General features: G+C 35.4%; 1 protein-coding gene across 11 annotated transcripts in view; it reads left to right on the forward strand.

The window, feature by feature from the left end:
• Nucleotides 1-26,213, forward strand: part of BCAS3 (BCAS3 microtubule associated cell migration factor) — a 591,271-nt gene that overhangs the window by 40,369 nt on the left and 524,689 nt on the right. For all 11 annotated transcript variants that reach the window (XR_013354264.1, XR_013354262.1, XR_013354263.1 and 8 more), the window contains exon 6: nt 10,774-10,855. Coding sequence is in view for 8 of the 11 variants with exons in the window: in XM_077852358.1 (XP_077708484.1) it covers nt 10,774-10,855 (82 nt within the window). In the remaining 3 variants the exon portion in view is untranslated. The remainder of the gene's footprint in view (nt 1-10,773; nt 10,856-26,213) is intronic.

The following is a 26,213-nucleotide window of genomic DNA, read 5'->3' on the forward strand; positions in this document are numbered from 1 at the left end:
TACCAGTTTGTTTATCTATTCTCATTTTGGTGGGCATTTGTGTTTCTATAATGAATGTAACTCCTGTGAACGTAATTGAAGATATATGTGCCCTGTTTTTCTTTTTTTGAGGGGGTATGGAGAGGTAGAGAAAGAAGTGGGGAGAAAGAATCTTAAGCAGGCTCCATGCCCAGCTTGGAGCCTAAGGCAGGGCTCAATCTCTCAACCCCGAAATCATGACCTGAGCTGAAATCAAGTCAGATGGTTAACTGACTGAGCCATCCAGGTGCCCCATATGTACTCTATATTTGAGTATGTACCTAGGAGCAGAAATGCTGGGTCACAGGTTAGACATATATTTAACTTGATTAGAAATTGCTTACAGTTTTTCAAAGAGGTTGTATCATTATACACTTCCATCTGCAATATCAGAGTTCTGGTTGCTCCATTTCCTGCTCCCATTGGTGTTGTCAGTCATTTTTTATCATCTTGTCAGTCTTACAAGTTTGTATGATATCTGTCTTACAGGAGAAAAAATCTTAGGCTTCTACTTAATATGATGTTTCTCTTAGCTATCCATTGCAAAACTATCTTCAGTCAACAGATTATATCAGGATAGGTTTACAATACCAACAAAATATGACAAACTCAGTCTTTTAGAAGTGGAAAAAGGCTGTAAGCCAAAATTGGCTTATCTGTAGCCCTGTTTTCTCTCTTTCCAACTGGACATGTATTCTGCACAAAATAAAATAACAAGTTAAAGGGAATCCAGTTTGTGTGTGTGAGTGATGATGAAGTGTTTATGACAGCTGCTAGGCTGACACTCTCTGTAATGGTGTTACATTGACTTCTGAACACCTTCCAGTCTGCCTCCAGGCATGTGTGTCTATGTAGTCTGAGTGGTTTTACATTAACATCCACCCTGAGTAAGATCTTTTGACTACAGAAGTGTTACTTGCAAATGGAAGATACCATTAGGGCTGCTTCAAAGCTTGGAATGGTATTTGGATTGGTGGTGCTGAAGTAGTGGCTGGGGTTTTGAAGTGTAATGTCTAAATCTGTGTTGCATAACCAAAGGAACATGTGAGTTTAAACTGCTTTTCTTTGATCTTCCGTTCAAAAATCAGGCTGAAGGGGAAAGGTGGAAGTTGCCTTAAAATACTCCTCTCTCTCTGTGCGAAAATTTGGGAGTATGAAAATATGATTACAAGTTCCATTCATTATTTGTGTTCTGTGGTTTTTATATTGTTCTTGAAACTCACTTCCTTCTTGCCTCAAGTTTTGTATTTTGAATTTAGTGTCAAGACCAAAATATAGACTCGGTTGCTGTCTGCTTTATGTGGTTAGCAAGTATCTGCTCTATAAGTTGTTAGTCCTCAAAAATATGTGTTTTAGGTGGTTTTTGTGGTTTGCATTTTTTTCTTGATGGCATACAGAGTAGGTTACAGAGATACTGACACTCTGACATTAACTGAGTCATTTGTGGTTAGTTAGGCAAAAATAAAACAAAAATGTTGTTCCTGTCTTCCTCCTAATGTTAGGAGCTATCAAAAGAATTCTGTTTTACTATTAGGAATACTTTCTTCGAACTGTGCTATCTAAAGTTTTTGAAATTGCTGGAACAGAGCTGTGACACATAAAATAACGCCCTGGCAATGACTTGTTAGTGAAAAAAAGGCCTGAGTTTAAAAATGGTTTTGAATACAGTATATTAATAGGAGATTCTGATGCCTTGTTGGGCTGGTCATTTTGGGGGAATATTGTTCTTTGTGACCTTAGATCTAAAGTGAAAATATATCATCAAATTGGCTCACCAGGTGATTCTAGAGAGAGACTATCAGCTCTTATTAGAGATTGCTTTGAAGTTATAATAGTCACTCATGTAGCTGGTGTAGTCTTTTTGTTGCTTTTTAGTTGGATACTTCAGTATAAAATGATGTTTGTCACTCCTTTCCCTATCTCCCTTTAAAATTTTACTTTTCCTTTGTAATTAAAAAAATTATTGTTGTGACCTTTTAAGTTAAAAAAATCATGAAGCAATCTTCTTTTTAAAGAATTTCATCATCAGTTCAGTTGTGTGGTCTGTTTGATTAGTACATATGTAACAATTAACAAAGTGATAACTATACATTTGTACATTTAAATAGGCTGAGTTCCTTTTGTTGTTTTAAAAAGTAAATTCCTTAGTATAAGACCTCATCACCTCTTCATTCTCACTCTTTATTTTTACCTTTTATCCTTATTTTTTTTGAGGGGGTTATCAGAGAAGGTTAAACTTTATTTGTGGAATTTCCACATTTTTCCATATCTGTATCTATATATAAATGAAAATTAGTAGACTTTATTTTTTTATAAGTTTACATAAGAATTTAGTAGAAAGTATAAAGAAATTCCTGCATTCCCCTTACTACCCCATTTGTCCCTGTTAACATCTTGCTTTAGTGTGGTACATTTGTTAAAACTAATGAACGCGGGATCCCTGGGTGGCGCAGCGGTTTAGCGCCTGCCTTTGGCCCACGGCGCGATCCTGGAGACCCGGGTTCGAATCCCACGTCAGGCTCCCGGTGCATGGAGCCTGCTTCTCCCTCTGCCTATGTCTCTGCCTCTCTCTCTCTCTCTCACTGTGTGCCTATCATAAATAAATAAAATAAAAAAAACTAATGAACGCATATTACTAAATTATTAATAAGTTTCTAGTTTACATTTTCTCCTTAATTAAAACTTTTTATTTTGTGTTACCTTTTTTTTTTTTTTTTAAAGATTTTATTTATTTATTCATGAGAGACAGAGAGGCAGAGACATAGGCAGAGGGAGAAGCAGACTTCCTTTGGGGAGCCTGATGTGGGACTCCATCCCAGGACTCCAGGAGCATGACCTGAGCTAAAGGCAGATGCTCCTCCACCATTGAGCCACCCAGGTGTCCTTGGTGTTACCTTTTTTTTTTTTTTTTTTGGTGTTACCTTTTAAGTTTATTTTTATTTTGTTTTTAAGATTTTACTTGTTTGAGAGAGAGCAAAAGAGAGAGAAAGAGAGAGAAGGAACAGGGGGAGAGGCAGAGGGAGAAGCACGCTCTTTCCTGAGCAGGGAGCCCAAGGTGTGTCTCAATCTTGGGACCCTGGGATCATGACCTGAGCCAAAGGCAGATGCTTAACCAACTGAGCCACCCAGGCGCCTTACCTTTTATGTTTAAAACTAGTGAAATGGGGGATCCCTGGGTGGCTCAGCGGTTTTGCGTCTGCCTTTGGCCCAGGGCGCGATCCTGGAGTCCCGGGATCGAGTCCCACGTCAGGCTCCCGGCATGGGCCTGCTTATCCCTCCTCCTGTGTCTCTGCCTCTCTCTCTCTCTATGTCTATCATGAATAAATAAATCTTTAAAAAAAAATAAAACTAGTGAAATGATGTTCTTTTTAAAAGGAACTTCATTTCAGTTTTGTCTACGGTTAGTGGATGTGGAACAATTAGAAAGATTGCTAGCTCTACATTTGCATATTCAAATGAGCTGTTTTTACGTCACAGTTGGTAAGAAAACTTGTTGCATGTAAAAACATTATATAAACACATGAAGGTTGGAATGAGTGTGGGATATTTGCCAGAGAGGCTTGGGGACTGCCTGGATCTTGAGTGAAAGTGAAAACTTAGTGCGCTAAAAACTGCTGCACAGATGGTATGCTCCTTTCCACTTTGGTGAGAGTCCTTTTATTGAGAGCTGTAAAACGTAAGAAATAATATATGGTGGGTTCAAGAATGAGTTGTATCAAATGTGTTTTATGATAGAATATTATAACAAATTTCCAGACATGAAGTGTTAATAATATGCTTTGAAAACAGTGGGGGCAAGTCAAATTTATGCTTAATATCCTTAAGATTGAATAATGAGGCTGATACAGATGCAGGTATTTATTCATCCATTCATTCAACAGGAATCTTCTTGAATTTAACGGTTTTATGTTGCATATTTTAAATACACCATTTAAATAATCACAGTTGCCTTTTTAGGTAGATGTATCTTCGCCCTTATTTTTATTTTTTTAAAGATTTTATTTATTTATTCATGAGAGACACACACAGAGAGAGAGGCAGAGACACAGGCAGAAGGAGAAGCAGGCTGCATCCCAGGAGCCCGAGGTGGGACTTGATCCTGGGTCTCCAGGATCACGCCCTGTGCTGAAAGCGGCACTAAACTGCCGAGCCACCCGGGCTGCCCTTGCCCTTACTTTACAGCCAAACTCAGATTTAGCAAATTTGTATAGTTCTAATAAGTTATTTTCTACTAAATTTAAAACTAAAATAAACTTCTGGAATATTTGATGTTGTTGATTGGTGATATTTATAACTGATGATCTTGGCATATTGTATGTACTTGGCATTGTTGCCATAGGCCATGATTTTGGGAAAAATATAAAACTTCTAGTGTCCACGCTGTTGGCTGCTTTTACTCCCTCAGACTTCTTAGGTGGAACCAGAGCATTACTAACCTGGAGCACTCTGACATGAAAGATATTTTTTATTGAAAGTCAGGATATGCATGAGACAAACATGGGGAATACTTTTTCTTCTGTTGTCTTTCATGTCTGGTGTCTTGGTTTTCTTTTTCTTTCTTCTTTATACTTTTAAAGAATTTTAAATTTATTTATTCATGAGAGACGGAGAGAGAGAGAGAGAGGCAGAGACACAGGCAGAGGGAGAAACAGGCTCCACTCAAGGAGCCTGATGTGGGACTCAATCCTGGGACCACGGGATCATGCCCTGAGCCGAAAGTATGCTCAATGCTGAGCCACCTAGGCGTCCCTAATTTTTTTATTTTAAAGGTGAAAACTTGTTAAAGTATTTATCAAGAAAAAGCACTACTAATCATTATCTTTTGCTTGAACTGCTTGAGTTCTAGGGAAATATACAGTGATTTTTGTGTTTCCTATCTTAAACAGGGACTGAATTTGCTTGGAATGTTTGTATGAATTTTTACAAATCAGTATTTTCCACTCCAAGAGATGGATATCATGTTGCTGTAACTAAACCATTGTGTCTTAGTTTGGGGGAAAGGTTGCTCATTACTGGATTTGGAATTAAGATATGAAGTCGATTAGGTACAAAAAGTTCTACCTTTTTCTTGAAATGAGTTTTTGAATCTCATTTGTATTTTGAACTGTTTATCACAGATACATCTGGAAATCGAGAGTCCTCCAGGACAAAAGTCTTACATCATTTGGCCTGATGGAGGGACACTGTAATAAAGACTGCTTATATAGTTGGTTTGAGGCAGCATTGCTTTTCAGAGGAGACTTATCTGCATTTCATTCTCTGTGCATAATAGATTTAAATCCATAATCTCTTGGAATCAGGCAACTGTAGTGGGCAGGAGACTTTGACAGTCATTCATGGAATAGTATAACTACTGAATTCCGGTAAGCAAATGAAAAGGCATTCTATCAACCTCCTCAGTCATGAGGAAAATGCCAATTAAAACCACAATGACAGTTCCATTGAACACCTACCAGAATGATACAAACTGTTGGTGAGGATGTGGAGCAAGTAGAATTCTTTTACGTTGCTGGTGGAAGTGTAAATTTGTACAATCACTGTAGAAAACTATTTTATTGAAATCTACAAAATACACACATATGCCTAATATAGGAGCAATTCTACTGGTAGATCTATATCCAGAAGAAATACATATATATGTTTGCTAAACAAAATGTGCCAGAATATTCATTTTAAAAATGGTAAAATCATGGCTCTCATATGAGTATAAAATGGACACATATCATAGATTTTATTAATAAATAAAACTGATTAATAAATGAGGTATTTGGTAAGTCATTACAGCTGGTTCAAGGGAGAACCTGAAGAGTGGATTCAGGCAATTAGGGGAATACTTGAAATGAACTTACAAACTCGGTTAATATACTATTGAAACTAAAGTATACTGCCTGGAATCATCCTTTTTGTAGAGTGCAATTCAGTTTTATCTCTTTCAGACAAAATTAATTTGCATTTCTGTGGACAAGTCAGTAGCATTACTACTGGTTTTCTGTAACTTACGGTATTGCAAAATAACCCAGTCAAAACAAAGGTGGAGATGTCTATAGAATCCAATAACCCCAAAGGGTCCACTAGATGCTCTTGGTAATCCAATCAAAGGACATACAGTATTTTTTTTCTCACCTGAAAATTTTCACAACTTTTCCTAACATCATAAGAGCAAAAACCTCAAAACAACCCGAAGTCCACCAACAGTAAAATGAATAAATTGTAGTATTTTTCATGCAATGGAAATCTGTATAGCAACAAGAATAAAAAAGTACAATAAAAAAATACTCATATACTGTAATACAAATGAATTTCATGCACATGTAGTGTGCATAAGAATCCATTCATGAAAGAGTGCATACCTTGTGATTCTGTGCATAAAATTGAATGAGTAAAACTTACGTGTAATGTATTAGAAGTCAAGATAGTGGTTATGGTTATTCTTGAGTTGGGTTTGTGACTGGAAAGGGGTGTTGGAGGGACCCTCTGAGTATCTGTCATGTTCTGTTTCTTAATGATTGTACTGGTAACAGAGGTATATTAACATGGAAAATTCATTAAGCTATACATATATGTATATATATGATTTATGTGTTATTTCTGTGCCTGTTATCTTTCAACAAAGTTTGCTAAAAACAATCAACTGCAGACACAATTCTCCATTTGGCCAGTATCTAAAAGGGGGTTTGGAGGTATAAATATGTGTACTCTTGTCCTGATTCTGTGTCATTATAGAGCATTATTATTATTGTCCTTGGTATTCAATTGACTTCTGTTTTGTAGTCAGATCCCTTTGAAAAGTCATCACGATTGCAGAAACTAGTTGGGTTCTGAGGGCTTGATGACCTTCATTTGGTTTTAGAATTCTCTTAACAGTAGTTATAAAGCTCTCCCACAACTGTTATAGCCCTTTCTCTGTGTGTATTATTGTCTCGGCTGTTATAATTTCCTTTTGCCGTAGATTGAGTTGTGAGATTCTAAACTTGTATTCCCCCCTCCACTTTTTTGGTTTGGTATGTAATTTGCATATTTTCACCATGCGAAAGCTATTTTCTATGGTTGGAAAAGATTTTTTTCCTACAGTGTGAACAAATCATTCTTTGTTCTCCTTATTGTGCCTCCAAACTGGTACGTCCGGTTTATGCTCCAAACAACAAAAGTCTGTCATCAGAAATTAAAATGCCAGTAAGAACAAAGGCAGAGACCCATGAGGAACTCTTGGAGAGGTTTCCTCCCTGTTTGCTCCTCTCCCCAAGTTACCACCGTTGCCAGGAAGTTGGAACATTGCTTGGTACACCCCTTCCTTGTAGTTCTGCCCTTGTGTTTATTATTATTGTTGGTTTAAAAATGAACTTACAGCTCCTGGTAGTTTCTTGTCAGGACACATAAAATCCTCATCTCTGAGATTTTTTGCCATTTTCAATGAGCTATTTTCATGATATGTAAAAATCACTGTAAAAGCCTTTAAAAAAGTTAATCAGTTTTGACACTCATTTATTTGAGAGCAGAATTACCAGTGAACATAGTGTATAAAATTATTAGAGGCAATTGAAAGGGGCAGCTAAAGCCGAGCCCGTAAGGATTTAACCATCTTGTGTTCTTTCTAAAATGTGCATGTCTCATCTGCATATACTTTGTTGGCACTTCTGTTCTGAAATAGTATTCCAATGTAGCAGTTGTACCCACAATTTGGAGAGTTCCCTCCTCTCCAAAATTTGATGTTTGCTACTCACTTAGGATACTTTAGAATTATGCTTCTGACAATCTTGATTTGAACATATTCACAAATATATATAAATAGCAACAGAATGTTTCTTCATTCCCCTTCCCTTATGTTATAATTAAAGATTCTAGGATTTAGCTTAGAGGTAGAAAAGGATGGATAATAAATGCAGGATGTGTTTTGTAATCATTCCTAGTGTTTTTTTCTTACCTGTTCCTGTATATTTAAAGAGGGATTTAGAGTAGAAGCTTGGAATAGAATAGAGCATTTAGGTCTGTTTTGAAAGCTGTTATGCTGAGGAGCATGGTGTGTTCAGATTTCAAAATGTTTTTCAATGTCAGAGTAAGCTCTTGTGCATTGAATCCAGTGCTAACCAAAGTTTATCATACTGTGAGAGTGCCAAGGCAGGTTTGCCTTATTCTTTATTATTTAGTATAATTTAGTACATACCTCAGTTAAACATGATTAGACTTTTTTTTTTTTTTAACTTGAAGATTTATTTCAGAGAACCAAAAGCCAAATGCTAGACCTGTGGCATATGACAGTAATAGTACAGAGCAGATTTTGTGTCAGAATACTATGATTTGTTGTAGATATGAGCTTACATTTGTTATAGTGAGAAGTGTTTCTTGTTGCTCTGAATTATAATTTCAGTGCAAATTCTACAGTATTGTTTTATAATTTTTTATTTTCTTGTTAGTAGAATAGTATGTATATTGAAGAAGAATATTACTTATCCATTCTTATATCTCTATTTTCATGGAGGTAGCAATAATAACTCCATAATATAATTGGATTATATTAGTGATATACCTTTCAGTGCAAATGTGCTTAAGATCAGATACTTAGATTTTATATGTTTAGATTTCAGAGAATGTATGACTCTTGCATTGGGTGGGAGGTTGAACAAAGTGACCTTTTGAAACTTGCTCTAGATTTTAAATTCTGTTCTCTAATAGTGAACTGTAAACTTAAGAGCTCCAATATGTAATGGCCATGTTTTTCATGTAGAAAATTAAAGTTCAAAAAGGAATTTGTAGAAGGCTCAATTCTTATCTTTTGCTATATTGAGTTTATGGCTTTGGTATATGTAATTGGTGATAGGTGGTGCTGTTGTTGCACAGTTAGTGTGAAGAGCCTAGCATTCCTTAAATCTTCTGTATCCCAAGTGTTGCAGAGGGATTTGCCATTGTGGTCAGTCAATGAGTTGTAATAATTTTTATAAGCAAAATGAATATGATAGCTCTTTAAGCATCATCATAATTTAACATTCAAAGAAACAAAATATTGATAGTTTTGCAGCTTTTAAATTCAGATAGAAGAAAAGCTGGAGATCTGAAAAAGTAGTTAAAGACATCTCTGCAGATTTACAGTGTAATATTGAAAGCTTTATAAGCCTTTTATCTTATATATATATTGTTGATATTGTAAACTGTTTGTTTGGCAGGCCTATTATAAAACTACCATCAGCATGTTTCCTCCATTGAATGTTTATCTTACTACACCTGTCGTCAGTTCTTGGGTATTTAGAACTAGTTTTATATATATATTTTTTGCCATTTTCCCTGTCTGATATCATGTATTCCATCAAACACTTGAGAATTATGAAAATGTATTGGGAGCTACATTACCACTTAAAACAGTCTGGAAGCCTTTTTTTTTTTTTTTAAAGATTTTTAAAATTTATTCATGAGAGACAGAGAGAGAGAGAGAGGCAGGCAGAGGGAGAAGCAGGCTCCACGCAAGGAGCCCAATGTGGGACTCGATATCCGGTCTCCAGGATCACACCCTAGGCTGCAGGCGGCACTAAACTGCTGCGCCACCGGAGCTGCCCTGGAAAGCCTTTTTTTAATTCTAATTTAATCTGGTCAATACTTCAATTAACAGCAGAGTGTTTCCTTGAGCCACTAATTTTGGAAAGTGATTGTTTTCATACTCAACATATATATTGTCGTATCTCTTTTACCTTTGGATTAACAGGCTACTGCATGCTTTATATCTGAGATATAAATCTGATAAGATTCAAAACGAATAGACATTCATATGGTGTTTGATCGAGGTGTTTAATAAAAATGACATTTATTACATATTACTTTTATAATTCATAGAATATGGAAATTACAAGTATATTTGAGGTCCTTTAGCCCCTTTACCTTTTCAGTTTATAAATGCAAAAGAGAATTCAGGCCTAGGGGAGGTGGGGGGAATGGAGAGATGTTGGTCAAAGGGTACAGAGTTGCAGTTATGTAAGATGAGTAGGTCTATGGATCTAATGTTTGTGTGTGATGAATATAGTTAATAACACTGTATTGAATACTGGAAAACTGGTGCTGTCATCATACAAACCAGGTAACTGAAGAGATGGCTGCAGTGATCATTTTATCATATATGCATATTAAATCATGTCATACACCTTAATATATATAATTGTCATTCAAAATTTATTTTAAAAAGAAAAAAATACGGGTTTATATATGTTAAATGATTTACTCATGGTGGTTAACAGTTAGGTTAGTTGTAGGACCATAACTGGGTACACAGGTCATTCACATTCACCACAGTGTTCTTTGCAATATGTTTTGCCTTTTCTCATTTATAATGTATTTATGAAAGTTACTACAACATTTAAGTTCTGCTTTTCAGAATACTAAGAATATTTACCTTTATCTGACATGGAAAACTGTATTAATTAAAAAAAATCATAGTTGCTTTGCTCTAAAATGGAAGGCCATCATGCAGGAACTGAGCAGACTTAACAGGAGTTTCTTAAAGACAAGAATGAAAGACTTTAAGAACAGATCGTTCATTTTCCTATATATATCAAGTGCGTGTGCTCTTAGCATTTTCTGAAAATATTTGTGATAATTTAAACATGAATATACTTAAGTGTGTGAACAGCCATAAATGTGTGCGTCTGTGTGCATGTGTACATATGTTACATCTCAGACAAAAAAAATTTGATGAAATTTAGGAGATCTCATTTTCTTATAATCATGTTCTGACCTCTGTTCTCATTCACTGAAATTGTCTGTGTTCTTGTGCAGATCAGTGGGGAAGCACAGGAACTCTTTTCTGTCCGCCATGGCCCCATTCGAGCCGCCAGAATCCTGCCTGCTCCACAGTTCGGTGAGTGTAGCCCTTAGAAGAAACAAATCACCCCAGAGTTTCTCTTTTATTGCTCTTGGATTACAGACAGCGAGAATGATAACTGAAGTCTGTTCTCTAAGTGTCCATCTCTTTCCCACCCTCCCCACAAGATAAACTCTTGTTCTGTCCGTTGAGATGGAAATAGGTAATCTTAACCAGTTCAATATGGCCAGTCACATTCTACTGTGCTTTTGATTTGTCTTCATCCTCTTTGATCTCGATTTAGCCTCTGACTTTGCTGGCTCGCTCCTGAAGCCCTCTTCTCTCTTGGTTTCCATGGCATTGCTCTTACCAGATCCCTTCCTTGCTTATGGGGCTGCTTTTGTTAATGTTTCTGGCTTGGCTTCCTTCTGTGGGTATTCCCCGAGTCTTTGTTCTCACGTCTTTGCTCTTCTCGGTTATTCCTAACTTGCTTGGAGAGCTTGGTTTTCACCATCATCTCGCTAGTTGATGAGTCTGCTGTCTGCCTTCCCAGCTGTGTCAGAAGTACAGTTTCAGGCTCTGACCTCTGATCTCTAACAACAAATACTTCTTAATGCCTAATGTTGTATTTAAATATTGCATATGTTTTGTTTTTATTTAAAAAATCAAATACATGTTTAAATTAAACCTGCTATTTGGGTGCCCGAACAACTCCCGGCTCTTTAATGATCCAAGCTTTCTGTTGTGTTTTCTCATTTACTTGCCTGTGTTCACTCAGGAATGTTTTTGCACCAACAATAAAAACACATTTTCATCTTATTTGCATACTTTAAAATCTTTTAAGAAAGAGGATATGAAAATATTTTAATTCTGTTATATTTTTAAAGTTTTTCCAGAAGTTGGGTAATCTTCCTTGTAATACTTCATTGAGCAGTTAATTCTCTAAACTGTAAGAATGCTATTTAACCAAAACTTACTACCATGTGCATTATGCATTGACCATATGCATAAGTAATGTCAGGGATTAATTTAGTGATTAAGTCTTTAATTGAAATGGAAGGGTGAAGTAACAAGGCAACAACATCCTGCAGTCACGTGGAGATTTTTCTCCTTGTTATTGGACTCTATGGTATATCCAGAGTTCAGCTGTCTCTCCTTTGCTCTCTCTCTCTTGTTCTGTCTTTTGTTGCATTTGAGTTTTGATGAAATCCTTTGATGAGGAGGATCGTGGAACATCTTTTTCTAGAAGGTTTTGGGAATAACCAGCTTTCTCTCTGATGGTTGGACTCAAGAACAACTTTATTATTAAAAGACTTTGCTAGGTCTTTGTTTCTTTTGTATGTAATTCACAGAGGCCGATTTTTCTTCCTTCAGATCATTTATGAAGGTTTTTTGTTTATGCCAGTTATTAATGTTCATTAATGTTCAGCTTTTCTCAACTTTGGGCAGAAATACTTCATGAGAGAGTATAAAACTATAAAAGTTAATATTGCTAGTAGAATTTGAGTATGTTTAATTTATTTTGTCTAGTTAACCAGTTTCTCTCTCTCCTATAATATACTTACTTTTAAAAATAGAATATTAGATTTGAAATGTAATTTCACATAGCTAAATGTTCTTTTTTTTTTTTTTAAAGATTTTATTTATGAGAGACACAGAGAGAAAGAGAGAGAGAGAGAGAGAGAGAGAGGCAGAGACACAGACAGAGGGAGAAGCAGACTCCATGCAGGGAGCCTGACTCAGGACTCAATCCCGGGTCTCTAGGATCACGCCCCGGGCCAAAGGCAGCGCTAACCCGCTGATCTACCTGGGCTGCCCATAGCTAAATGTTCTTATACAAAAGTTACTTGTCACTGTATTTGATTAATTTTCTAGATTTGTTTTTACTGAAGTCCTACATGTGACTGATCACATAAAGTTTGTAATGGAAAATAGAACACGTCATCCCTCTCTTTAGCCTATTTTGCTTTGTGTGATCATTTTGATGGAGTAAGTCCTTTAGTAGCTTTGTGGTAAATTTTGTTTGAAGATGTCTCTATTCTTTTTAAATTCTTGTTTGGTAATTTGGCTGGTTAACAAATACTTGTTTGTAAATGATGTTAGTTGAGAATTTTGAAGGCATCAATCTAGCGTTATGGTTGAAGAGTCTGAAGCCATTTTGATACCTTTGTCTATGGTATGTTTTTCTCTAAGGGATATAGTAGAATGTTCTTTGTTCCTAGAGTTCTGAAACTTTATAATGTTTATTAATTCGTACATTGTCCTGGGCCCTTTCAGTGTGGGAATGCAAGTAGTATAGTTTAGAGAAAATTTCTTAAATTACTTTTTTGATTTCTTCTAAGTTTTCTTTGTTCTCTCTTTCTGGTACTTCTATTGCTTGGCTGTTAGACCTCCTAGAATGATTAATTTAGAAAAGTTGTTTTTTGGGACATCTGGGTGGCTCAGCAGTTTAACTCCTGCCTTCAGCCCAGGACATGATCCTGGAGTCTCGGTATCAAGTCCCATGTCAGGCTCCCTGCGTGGAGCCTGCTTCTCCTTCTGCCTGTGTCTCTGCTTCTTTCTCCGTGTCTCTCATGAATGAATAAATAAAACCTTTCTAAAAAAAGTTATTTTTCATGTTCTTTTGGGAGATTGTCTCAGTGTGGGTTACTAATTCTTCTGTTGAGTAATTCTTTCTACTATCATGTTTTCCTTATTCTTAACCTTCTCATACCCAACACCTTGCTCTCTCCCTCTCAGCTTGCTCTCCTCTTCCACTCTTCCTTCCCTCTCCCTATCTCTTCTTTCTTTCTTGGTGTAATTTACATAGCAATGTTACTAAATAGAATCCAATGATGTATAAAAAGAATTATATATCATGACCAAGTAAGGGATATTTCAGAAATAGAAGGTTGGTTAACGTTTGAAAATCAATCAGTATAATTCGTATTAATGAAACGAAGGAGAAAATCCATATAATCATCTTATTAGAAGTGGAAAAAAAACTTTGATAAAATTTAATAGTCATTTATGATTGAAAAACACTTTCAGCAGGGAGTCTGAGTGGCTCATTCGGTTAAGTATTTGACTCTTGATTTCAACTCAGATTGTGATCTTAGGGTCATGAGATCAAGCCCCTTGTTGGGCTCTGTGCTCAGCACAGAGTCAGCTTGACGATTCTCTCTCTCTCTTTCCCTCTGCCTCTCCCCATGTTTGCATGCTCTCTCTAAATAAAATCTTAAAAAAAAAACAACAACTTTCAGCAAATTAGGATAGAAAGAAACATTCTCAATTATAAAAATCTTCAGCTAACATCATACTCAGTAGTGATATATTAAATACTTTCCTTCTGAGTTTGGGATGTCTTCTGTTATGACTTGTATTTTATCTTTGAATGCAGGTCCCAGCCATTACCATAAGGCAATATTATATTCTAATATAAATACTGGAATGAAAGATATGAAATTGTCTTTATTCATTGATAATTTGATGGTATATATGTAAAATACAAAAGAATCTATAAACTTAAAATTAATAAGTAACTTTAGCACAGCTGTCATATTCCAGGTTCATTTGATCTTTTGTGAACTGATCCCCTCGCTGTGTATTTTTCCAGCATCATTTTTCATTCATCCTTAACCATTGTCCCCCATCTTCCCCTTCCTTGCTGTAAAGTACTCCTTTGTGATAGTTGTACTGAACTTCTTTCATTTCCTCAAATGATCCATCCTTCATAAGGTCATTTCATTGCTGTTTCATTTTCTAGAATTCTCATGTCCTTCTAACCTTTTTTGCCCTATATTAAATGTTAATAGTATGTGTTCTCCTAGGACATACTTTTTTAAAAATATTTATTTATTTATTTTAGAGGAAGTGAGAAAGAGTGAGTGTGTGCAGGGAGGAGGGACAAAGGAAGAGGGAGAGAGAATCCCAAGTAGACTCTGTATAGAGCATGGAGCCAACTGGGGGCTCAGTTCAGGGCTCAATCTCACGACCCTGTGATTATAACCTGAACAGGCTGAAACCAAGAGTCAGATGCTCAACCAGTTGTATCACCCAGGCACCCTGGGACTTACTGGTTTTTTGGTTTATTTTGTGTTGTTTTGTTTTTTCAGTTGTTCATTTGTCTCTTCCTAGACTTTTTTTTAAGGTTTTTTTTTTTTTTTCTCTTTTAATTATCGCTATACCCAGTGTAGAGTTTGAACTCATAACCCTGAGATCAGGAGTTGCATGCCCCATTGACTGAGCCAGCTGAGTGCCCCATATCTCTTGGTAGATTTGTAGTTTGTCTTCATATCTTAAGTGCCTCACCAAATACTTGATAAAAGGTGTTAATATTTGTTGAAAGTTGCTATATGGCATAATCTTTTGAAAATTCTGACCTGAAGAAAAATTTCCTTTCTGTAGGTATTTCTGTGGAAAGTCTTGTCCTTTAATTAAAAGTGAAAAACTGAAGGATTTGGACAGTATTTTATCCCACAGAAGGGAATATTAAATATAGTATTAAACATAGTAAAAATGGTTATTTACTTGTATCAACATAGTTTATGCTTTCCTACGTCTTGGTCACTATCAGTAATTGATTACTTTCTTAATGAACCCACCTGCTTTAGAATATTTTAGGACAGTGCTTCAGAAAACTATGACCCATCAGTTGGTATTCTTATATCAGATAAAAACTGTTACTATCCTTCAAATCTTTCTAGAACTTATTTCAAGTAAAGCAAATTCTTTGTATTTATTACTTTCCATAGCCATTGTGGTTTTTAGTATCTCAGTACTTCACATGTGAAATGAAACATATTAATATTTATGTTTAGAAAGTGAAAAATCACTTGATTCTGTGTTATCAGAGATAAACCTAGGGTTACCTCCTTCCTTCCCTTTCTTGCTTCCTCTAGGTACTGTGATACTTGTATTCACAGAGTATACATTTCCTGACTTTTTCCCTTAGCATCGTGAAATTAACTTGTAGCATTATGTTCAGGGTCTGATTCAAGTTCTTTTTTTTTAAATGATTTTTATTTATTTATTCATTAGAGAGAGAGAAAGAGAGAGAGAGAGAGGCAGAGACACAGGCAGAGGGAGAAGCAGGCCCCATGCAGAAGCCTGACATGGGACTTGATCCCAGGACTCCAGGATCATGCCCTGGGCCAAAGGCAGGCGCTAAACCACTGAGCCACCCAGGGATCCCCATGATTCAAGTTCTTTACATATGTTTCACATTTTGGCTCTTAGGTGTGTGTGTGTGTCTTTTTTTTTTTTTGTATAAACATTTATATTAATTTTAACTTTTCCTTTTAACAAGTTGTTACACACTTCTATATATGTGTCTATTTAAAAATATGAGGAATTATTTTCTTAGGATAACTCTTAGAAGGGAATTAATAACTGGGTCAAAGAATATATACATGTAAAATTTTGATACATATTGTAAAGTTGCTTCTTAGAGAGTATACTGTCATCTATACATGAAAATTCCTTTTTTCTTCAAGCCTGTCCTCTACGAACTTTTATGATTCTTTTTAGTCTTTTCATATCTGGTGGAGGAAAATCCTCTTCATTTGTAATTTTTTGGTCTTTGAGTGCTAGGGAAAGTGGACAATCTTCATATATTTGCTCTTTATTCTAATTAATGTCATGCTTGTTTGTACTCTTTGCTTTTATTGATTGAGCTCTTCATTGTTATTATTAGTGATATATTATTATGGATATGTATCCTATATATTTCATATATAGTTTGCCATTTGTCAGGTTATTTGGTGAAATCTATCAGTTTTTGTTTTATGTCTTTAGTTTCATGCAAATCTCTAGAATCAAAGAAAATATTTGCATATTTTATAACCATGTCTAACTTTAAATCATGACTATCCTTGAAAGTTGAATTACATTTTTTGTTATTTGTTTTATTTTAATATTTTCTTGATTGTTCCTTGCCAGCCTCTGATTTTCATAGTTTTTTTTTTTTGGGGTGGGGAATCTCTCCTTTATTATGGTCTTTCCCATACTATATGTGTTTCTTTGGAATCATGGGAACAGTAATTTACTAATCACCTCATCCTTTGCAGTGCTTTGCTTGATTATGTGGAATATAAATAGTGACCCAAAATGAATTTATTCTGTATTTGACAGAAGAGAAACCAGAACTCTACTTTTCTATAAAGTATATTTATCATTTATCAGTGATCAAATGAATAATGCTGTTTTTAACTCTAATAGAGCCTGTAACTCAATTAGGAGTTATATTAGCCTTGTACTCATGCTGTTTCCTTATTGGTTATGGAGAAAGATGATCATTTTGGTCTCAGACTTGAATCAGATTTCTTAGAAATGCAGATTCAATCTTATTCATTATTCTTAGGAGTCCAGTGTACTGAGTACCTGAACTCTCTTCATATGAGAATGTCTTAGAACTAATTCTTATAAGCTAGTATCTTTTTCTGAGAATAGGACTTTGGAGATAGTTTCCTCAGATGTCTCTGAGCCTAATTTCTGGTACTCATCCACAATACCAGGTAGCCAACCTGGCTTATTTCTTCTAGATTATTTCATTATTACTTCCTGCTGGAAAGGTACTGTTATTTATCGTCTTGCTAAGTAAGGAATTTGCAGTTTCATATCTCAAAATATTAAAAGGTTTCTAAAAAAATCCCTAAGATCCAACTCATTTTTTTATTACTGGAGTGTAAATGCCAAGTATTTTCTTAAACTTAAAATATTATAGCCTACCCATGCAGTCAAAAAAACCAGGTGTTGCTTTTTTTTTTTAAACGATATAAATGGCTGAAGTTATTTTCCTAGAAATAAACCAGCAGAATAATTCTAGAATTGTTAAACTTTCTTCCATTTGCTTATTTTTGTAAATTTTCAAACACTTCTAGGTGTCATGTTTTCATTATTTTTCATAAAGTACAACTACCAGCCTCATCCTTTTCAAACAGATGTAAATGTGGTTTTTATCACAAAGTAGAGCTGTTTGTTTTTTCATCTGTGTGAATTTAGGAATTTTGATTAACTTCTCCAGAAGGGTTTGCTATATATATATATATTTTTTTTTTGCTATAAAATTCTAATGTTAAACAAGTAAATCCTGTAAACATAAAACATGAGCGTGCGCGTGTGCACACACACACACACACACAGTCTGTTCAACCAAGACACCAGCAACCTTCCAAAGTAGGCCAACTGACATTTGCTTACAGTCATTACCAGTATTTTGCAAAGAGGAAACAGGCTTATTGACATTTTAAATGGCCAAACTATGAGATTTAGGGCCTCCCTAATGTTTTCTGCTCTAATTACTTCTCAGTTTGGGGTGTGTGTGTGTGTGTGTGTGTGTGTGTGTGTGTTTTAAATAACACCTAGTCTTTATCATTGGGGCTTTTACTACTTGGAATCATTTAGGTTTTTACAAAATTTTGCTCCTGTGATTTAGGTAAATTATGACTGGAAACATAGGTTCTGTTCCTCTTAAATTTCTTTAACGTTTTTGGTTGGATAAACAGTGTTTCCAGGAGAGAATACCTGTGTTAGAAGTGCTATTTTTTTAGTTTTTTAGTTTTTGTGATGTCATGGGTGTTGAATCTGAGACATTGATCTAAAAGTATTCTTAGTTTATACCCATTTGAACCCTGTGATTAAGAGCTTTTCATATGTGGGCTGTAGTGAAAGGGAAGTGTACTGAACAGAGAGGAAGTTAATTTATAAATGAAGCGAATAATAATGCTTGATATTTTTCAGATGAAATTCTAGGTTGATTATATACATTATCATCACTTTACTGCTAGTCTGCAAAGGTGAGTACCATTACCCGGTTTGATAGGTAAGGAGACTAAAAGCTCAAAGAGGGTAATTGGCTGGCATAAAGACATACAGCTGATGGGTGGTAGAACTGGAATTTGAACTTTAAAGCTTGGCCTCTTAATCATTAGCCTCGCTGTGTCCATGATTACAGAGAAACACTTCTACCAAATCCAGTTGTTTCTAGTCTATGTCTCTGAAGAAATCAAACTGTTGTGTATTCACTGAAATATGTAAAAAGTAGCTCTGTTTCTCTGTATTTTCTTCCATTTTGAAAGTCTAAAATTTCTTCAGTTTCTTATTGTCTTCATTGTATTTGAAGTCGTTGGTTGTTCAGTCTAAAGGTGAAGAGCAATTAAAATAGTCAATAAGGGGCACGGATATATAGAAAAGCCATTATCCTACATAACAACATTTAAAATTTTAAACTGTCAGACTAGCGTATGTCACAAAAGCAGCTGTAGTCTATTCAAGTTACATTTACCTTAAATTAAATCAGCTGTTGAAAAGAAATGTTGATTCCCTTTTACAGGATTCCATATAAACTATTAAAAGTACATCAAAAGGGTTAGTGACGGATATCTCCAATCAGATAAAAACAAAGGTGTAACACGAAACAACTAAATTACATGTGAGCTTAATGATTCTGACCCAAATAAACAGACTTGTAATGGAGATGCTGATGATTATCAGTCCAGCTTAAATGCTTTTTACTGTAGAACTGTAAAGAAGAAGTGGGTGTCTTAGTGAATTGGACAAGTTGTGGTCTTGGAAATCTGTGTTCATTTATCATAACACATTCCTAGGTGTGAAAGTGAAAACTCATAATTTTCTAAGCATAGTTATTATAAAGTAAGCCTTTAAAAATTCATCTTTTAAAGGTTTTATTTATTTATTTTTTAAAAGATTTTATTTCTTTATTTGAGAGGGAGAGAGGACCTGTGTGTGTACTTGAGCTGGGCATGAGGGGCAGAGGGCGAGAGAAAAGCAAACTCCCTGCTGAACAGGGAGCCAGATGTGGAGCTCGTCCCAGGACCCAGGGATCATGACCTGAGCTGAAGGAACATGCTTAACTGACTGAGCCACCTAGGTACATTCATTCATTCATTCATTTATTTATATTTATTTATTTATGAGTGCAAGCCAGAGGAAGGGCAGCGGGGTGGGAGGGGGAGAGAGAGAGAGAGAGAGAGAAAGAAAAAAAGAAAGAAAGTAAGAAAAGAAAAGAAAAGAAAAGAAAAGAAAAGAAAAGAAAAGAAGAAAATCTCTAGCAGACTCTGTGCTGAGTGCAGAGACTGGTGGGGCCGGATCTCACAACCCTGAGAGTGTGACCTGCGCAGAAACCAAGAGTCAGACACTTAACCAACTGAGCCACCTAGGCACCTCAGAGAATTCATCTCTTTTGAGAAATAACTTACATACAACAAAACTCATGGACTTTAGGTATATAATTTGAGTTTTGTCAGATGGATGCAGTTATATAGCTACCAGCACAATCAGAATACAGAGCCTTTCTATCCCTGTAAAAAGTCCCTTTTCCAATTTAAACCTACTAAAATGGCTGTGTACAAGAGAGATAACACATGTTGGTGAGGATGTGGAGTCCTTGGAATTGTCATATGTTACTATGAAAATGTTAAGGTAGTACAACCGCTGGCATGGTTTTTTAAGCATGGCAATATTTTTAAGCATGGCAATTCCTTAAAAATATTAAATATGAAATTACCAAAGAGCCAGCAATTCTACTTCTAAGCATGCAACCAATAAAAGTGAAAACATACCTCTACACAGAAATTTGTATGTGAATATTTATAGCTGCTCAATTCACAGTAGCTGAAAAGTGGAAACAACCCAAATATCTATCTACTGATAAAGAAAATGTGGTATAACCATGCAATGGAATATTATTTGGCCACAAATAAATGACGTTGTGATAAATGCTACAACAGGGACCTTGAAAACATCATGCTAATAAGTAAAAGAAAGCATCCGCAAAGGGCCATAATTTGTTGACTTCATTTATATGAAATATCCAGAATAAGCAAATCCATACAGAAGGCATGTTAGTGGTTGAGAGACTATGAGAGTTTGAGGAATGATTGTTAATGTACACTGGATTTCTTTTTTCGTGTAATGAAAACAGTCTGCAGTGAATTGTGATGGTTGCATAACTCTAAATATACTAGAAACCATCGAATTGTACATATTAAATTGGTGAAATGTATTTGTGTGAATTACATTTTAATTAAGTTCCTTAAAACGAAAGTTGCCTTGTCCTTTGTGCCCCTTACCTCCCCACACCTGGAGCACCAGCAATGACTAATATAATTTATGTCACTATTGTTTCTGCCTTTCTAGAATTTGAAAAAATGAAATATGTAACATTTATATGTGCTTGGCTTCTTTCACTTCACATAGTGCTTCTGAGAAGCATCTATGTTGCGTGCTTCAGTTGTTCATTCCCTTTAAAAAAAAAAAAATCTGAGTATTATTCCATTGCCCAGATGTACTGTAATTTGTTTTTCCTTTCACCAGTGAATGGACATTTGCATTGTTTTCAGTTTTGCCTCAGCATAAAGTAGTTGCTTGGAGATACAAATTTTAACTTCTCTTGAGTGAGTAGTTAGGAATGCGATTACTAAATCATGTAGTAAGTGTAGGTTTATCTTTGTAAGAAAAGGCCCAGCTGGGGACACCTGGGTAGCTCAGCATCTGCCTTGGCTCAGGGCGTGATCCCTACATCGAGGTCCCTTCATGGAGCCTGCTTTTCCCTCTGCCTATGTCTCTGGCTCTCTCTGTGTCTCTCATGAATAAATAAATAAAATCTTAAAAAAAAAAAAGAAATTGCCCAGCTCTTTTCCAAAGTGGCTATATTTTTTACATTCCCACTAACAATGTTCCACTTATGCTAATAACTAATGATATTGATCTTTCTTGTGTAAATTTGCTATTTTATTATTTTTTATAAAAGTATTGGAATTTATTGCCATGTTTTAATAGTATTTTATTATTTAGTTGTAAGAGAACTGTATATAGTCTGGATACATGGCCTTTTTTAGATATGTGTAAAATATGTACAAAAATTTTGTCCCTTTATGTGATTTACCTTAATGATATTTTTAAAAATAGACTACTTTTTAGAGCATATTTAGGTTCATAGCAAAATTGAGAGGAAGGTACAGAGATTTCCCTTATACCCTTACACATGCATATCCTCCCCCATTATCAACATCAACACCAACACAGAGGGTACATTCAGGTTTCTCAAGAGCAAACATTTTTAATATTCAAAAGTTTTTACATTAAAATTTTAAAATTAATTTTTATTTATTTATATATTTTTTAAAGATTTTATTTATTCATGAGAGACATAGAGAGAGAGAGAGACAGAGACATAGGCAGAGGGAGAAGCAGTCTCCATGCAGGGAGCCCGATGTGGGATTCATTCCCAGGTCTCCAGGATCATGCCCTCAGCTGAAGGTAGGTGCTAAACACTGAGCCACCCAGGCATCCCTAAATGCATTTTAAATTTCCGATTTACTGAGTTTTTAAAAATAGGCTGCCATTGTTGTGTTTCCTTTTTTTCAGTTCAACACATTTTCTAGCTTACCCTGTGATTTTGTCCTTGACCTATGGACTGTTTAAAAGGATGTTGTTTTGTTTTTAAATTTAAGAGATTTTCCTGAGGTCTGTTACTGATTTCTAATTTAATCCCATTATCATGAGAAGACATAGTTTATATGATTCTGATCTGTTAAGTGTCTAAGAGTTGTGTTATGACAGACTATGGCCTATCTTGTCATTCATCTCTATCCTTAGGAGTTGTCTTTCTGCTGATTCTATCAGTTGTGGAGAAAGGGTTGCTGAAATCTTCCATAATAATTGGGTATTCTGATTTTACCAATTTTTGCTTTATGTATTTTGCTGCTCTGTTATTGAGAGCAAAAACATTTAGGATGGTGAAGTTATCTTTGTGCATTGATCAGTTTGTTGTTACTGAAATCCCTGGTGATGTTCCTTGTCCTGAAACCTAATTTTCTCTTTTTCTTTTTTTTAATTTATTTATTCATGAGAGACACACAGAGAGAGAGAGAGAGAGGCAGAGACACAGGCAGAGGGAGAAGCAGGCTCCATGCAGGAGCCTGATGTGGGACTTGAACTCTGGTCTCCAGGATCACGCCCTGGGCTGAAGGCGGCGCTAAACCACTGAGCCACCAGGGCTGCCCCAGAAACCTACTTTTTTCTGTTATTATTTTAGACATTTTTGCTTTCTTTAGACTGGTATTGGCATGATATATTTTTTGTGATCTTTTTACTTCTAATCTTTGGTTTTCTTTGTATGTAAAATGCATTTATATGGGCAGCATATAATTGTTACTTTTTTAAATACAATATTTCATTGTTTTTTAAGTTTGTCTTTTAGATCATTTATATTTAATGTGTGTATTAATGGGAATTGATTTAATTCTGTCATTTCACTGTTTTCTCTTTTTCCTATGTGCCCATTGTTACTTTTTCTTATCTCTCTGTCTTTTGGACTGAGTATTTTTATAACTCTATCTCTTTCCTTTATTGTATCTACTAATTATGTTTCTTTGTTTTGTTTTTATTCATTCTTTAGGATTTATATGTATCTTTAACACATTATTGCATACCTTCAAGTAATATACCATTTCACATACTGGATTAAAATCTTAAAACAACAACAAAAAACTTTGTTTAAAAATGGTCATATGACTTAAATAGATATTTCTCCAAAGAAGGTATAAAAATGGCTCATAAGCACATGAAAAGATGCTTAACATCATCGTTAGGAAAATGCAAATCAAAACCATGATAAGATACCACTTCATACCCATTAGGATGGCTATTATTAAGAACAAAACAAAACATAGCAAGTGTTGGTGAGGGTATGGAAAAATTGGAACCCGTGTGTTTAGTGTAACCACTTAATAGTGTAGCCACTATGGAAAGTGGTATGGTAGTTTCTCAAAAGCAGTGGATTTATGAAAAATTGTGGTTATTTATATAAATATAAAAAATAGAATATATATTTATAAATATATATATATTTAAGATTTATTTACTTCCTTTAGAGAGAGAGAGCATATGTGTGTGAGGGGAGGGACAGAGGGAGAGAATCTTTAAGCAGACTCCCAGCTGAGCATGATGCGTGACACAGAACTCAGTTCTACAACTCATGAGATCACGATCTAAGCCAAAACCAAGAGTTGGATGCTCAACTGACTGAGCCAGCTAGGTGCTCCTAGAGTTTATGTGTTTATTTATTTATTTTTCCCCTAGACTTTATTTTTTATTTTTATTATGTTTTTGAGAGAGTAAGAGAAATTGAAAGAACGAGTTGGGGGAAGGGCAGAGGATGAAGAAGACTCCCTGCAGAGGAGGGAGCCTATCTTGGGACTTGATCTCAGGATCAGGACCTGAACCGAAGGCAGATACTTAACTGACTGAGCCACCCAGGCACTCCCCTGGACTTTACTTTTTTAAGAGCAGTTTTAGATTTACAGAAAGATTGGAAAGTACAGTGAGTTCCCATATATTTCCTGAATATACGTGGATTGCACCACAACCTTGTCAGCATTTGATGTCAGTGCTTTGGATTTTTTGGCCCTTCTACTATCTGTGTAATGGTATCTCATTTTAATTTGTTTTTCCCTAATAACATATGATGTGGAACAGCCACATAAGCTCTTTTCATAGGCTTATTTGCCATCTGTATATCTTCCTTGGTAAGGTGTCTGTCAGGTCTTTATCCCAGGTTGTTTATTTTCTTACTGTGGAGTTCTAAGAGTTCTTTGTATTATTTTATTTTATTTTATTTTATTTTATTTTATTTTATTTTATTTTATTTTATTTTTATTTTTATTTTTTTTAAAAAGAGGGTGTTCAAAATTTTTTTAATTTTAATTTTTATTTATTTATGATAGAGAGAGAGAGAGAAAGAGAGAGGCAGAGACACAGGCAGAGGGAGAAGCAGGCTCCATGCTGGGAGCCCGACGTGGGACTTGATCCCGGGACTCCAGGATCGCGCCCTGGGCCAAAGGCAGGCGTGAAACTGCTGAGCCACCCAGAGATCCCCTCTTTGTATATTTTAAATAACAGCCCTTTATCGCATAAAAATCAAATGTGATATATATATATATATGTAATATATACATTATATAGGATATATATATATCATATATATTTTTTCAGATATTTTTTCCCAGCCAGTGACTTGTCTTATTCTCTCAACACTGTATTTTCCAGATCATATTCAAATATGTTTTCTTTCTTTTCTCTATTTTAGCTCACTTCATGCTGTTTCACAACTCATTGAAGCTCTGTTCATTTTTTCAGTCTTTTCTCTCCTTTTGTGTTTCCAGTAGTTTCTACTGCTGTCTCTTCATGTTTCCTCATCTTTTGCCCTAAAGTATCTAATATGTTGTTAGAACTTATCTAGTGTATTTTTCATTCTTAGAAGTGTGTGTTTATCTGTATGGAGAGATCTTCCATGTGCTTTTAATATGCTCATACTCTACTTTCTTGAATATATGGAGTACGTTTTTCACAGCAGTTTAAATGTCAGTTTATTCTGTTGATTGTTTTATCTCCTTATTATGGATCATATTTTTTTGCTTATTTGTATGTCATGAAATATTTGTTTGGATGCCACATATTGTAAATTTTATGTTGCTCAGGGCTGGTATTTTTGTATTCCTTTAAGTATTTTGGGGCTTTGTTCTGGGATACTTGACTTAAATTACTTGACTTTTTGTTTGGTATGTTTGGAACAGCCTTAATTCTAAGGCAGACGTGTGTAAACATCTTCTTAAAGGGCCAGATCAGAAATATTTTAGGCTTTTTGGCCATATAGTATCTGCCATCACTATTCATCTCTGCCATCATAGTGCAAAAGCAGCCATTGGCAGTACCTAAATAAATGAGTAGTATGTTGGGGCATTCATGGAGGATTACTGTCCTGTGTTGCCTAATGTCCAATGTATGGAAAATGCCTTTTCATACATTTTATCTGTTTCTTAATTTCCAGCAGGTGGGTAAATTTACTCCCTATTACTTCATTATGTCTGCATATGGAAGTTCAGCATTTTGCTCTTCCTTCCTTCCTTCCTTCCTTCCTTCCTTCCTTCCTTCCTTCCTTCCTTCCCTCCCTCCCTCCCTCCCTCCCTCCCTCCTTCCTTCCTTCCTTCCTTCCTTCCTTCCTTCCTTCCTTCCTTCCTTCCTGTTTTTAAATTTTTTTAGAGAGGGAGAGGGGAAGGGCAGAAAGAAAGGGAGAGAGAGAGAATCTTAAGCAGGCTTCACATCTAGCTTGGAGCCCTGTGTCAGCTCAGTCTCAGGACCTTGAGATCATGACTTGAGCCAAAATCAAGAGTCTCATGCCTACCTGACTGAGCTATCCAGGTGCCTCTCTTAAAAAAAATTAAAAATGTATTTATTTATTTTAATTTTCAATTTTTTTAGGAGGGGAGGGAGAGGGAGAAGGAGAATCAGAAATTCTAAGTTTTGGATAATTTTTCTTAAGATTGTTTAGAACAGCACCTAGTACATAGTAAAAGCTCCAGGTGAATTTTTGTGAATGAAGCAAAGAAATAAATTGGATTTGGATTTTATTTGT

The sequence above is a fragment of the Canis aureus genome, chromosome 16 (assembly GCF_053574225.1).
Source record: "Canis aureus isolate CA01 chromosome 16, VMU_Caureus_v.1.0, whole genome shotgun sequence".
NCBI classification, from domain to species: Eukaryota; Metazoa; Chordata; class Mammalia; order Carnivora; family Canidae; genus Canis; species Canis aureus.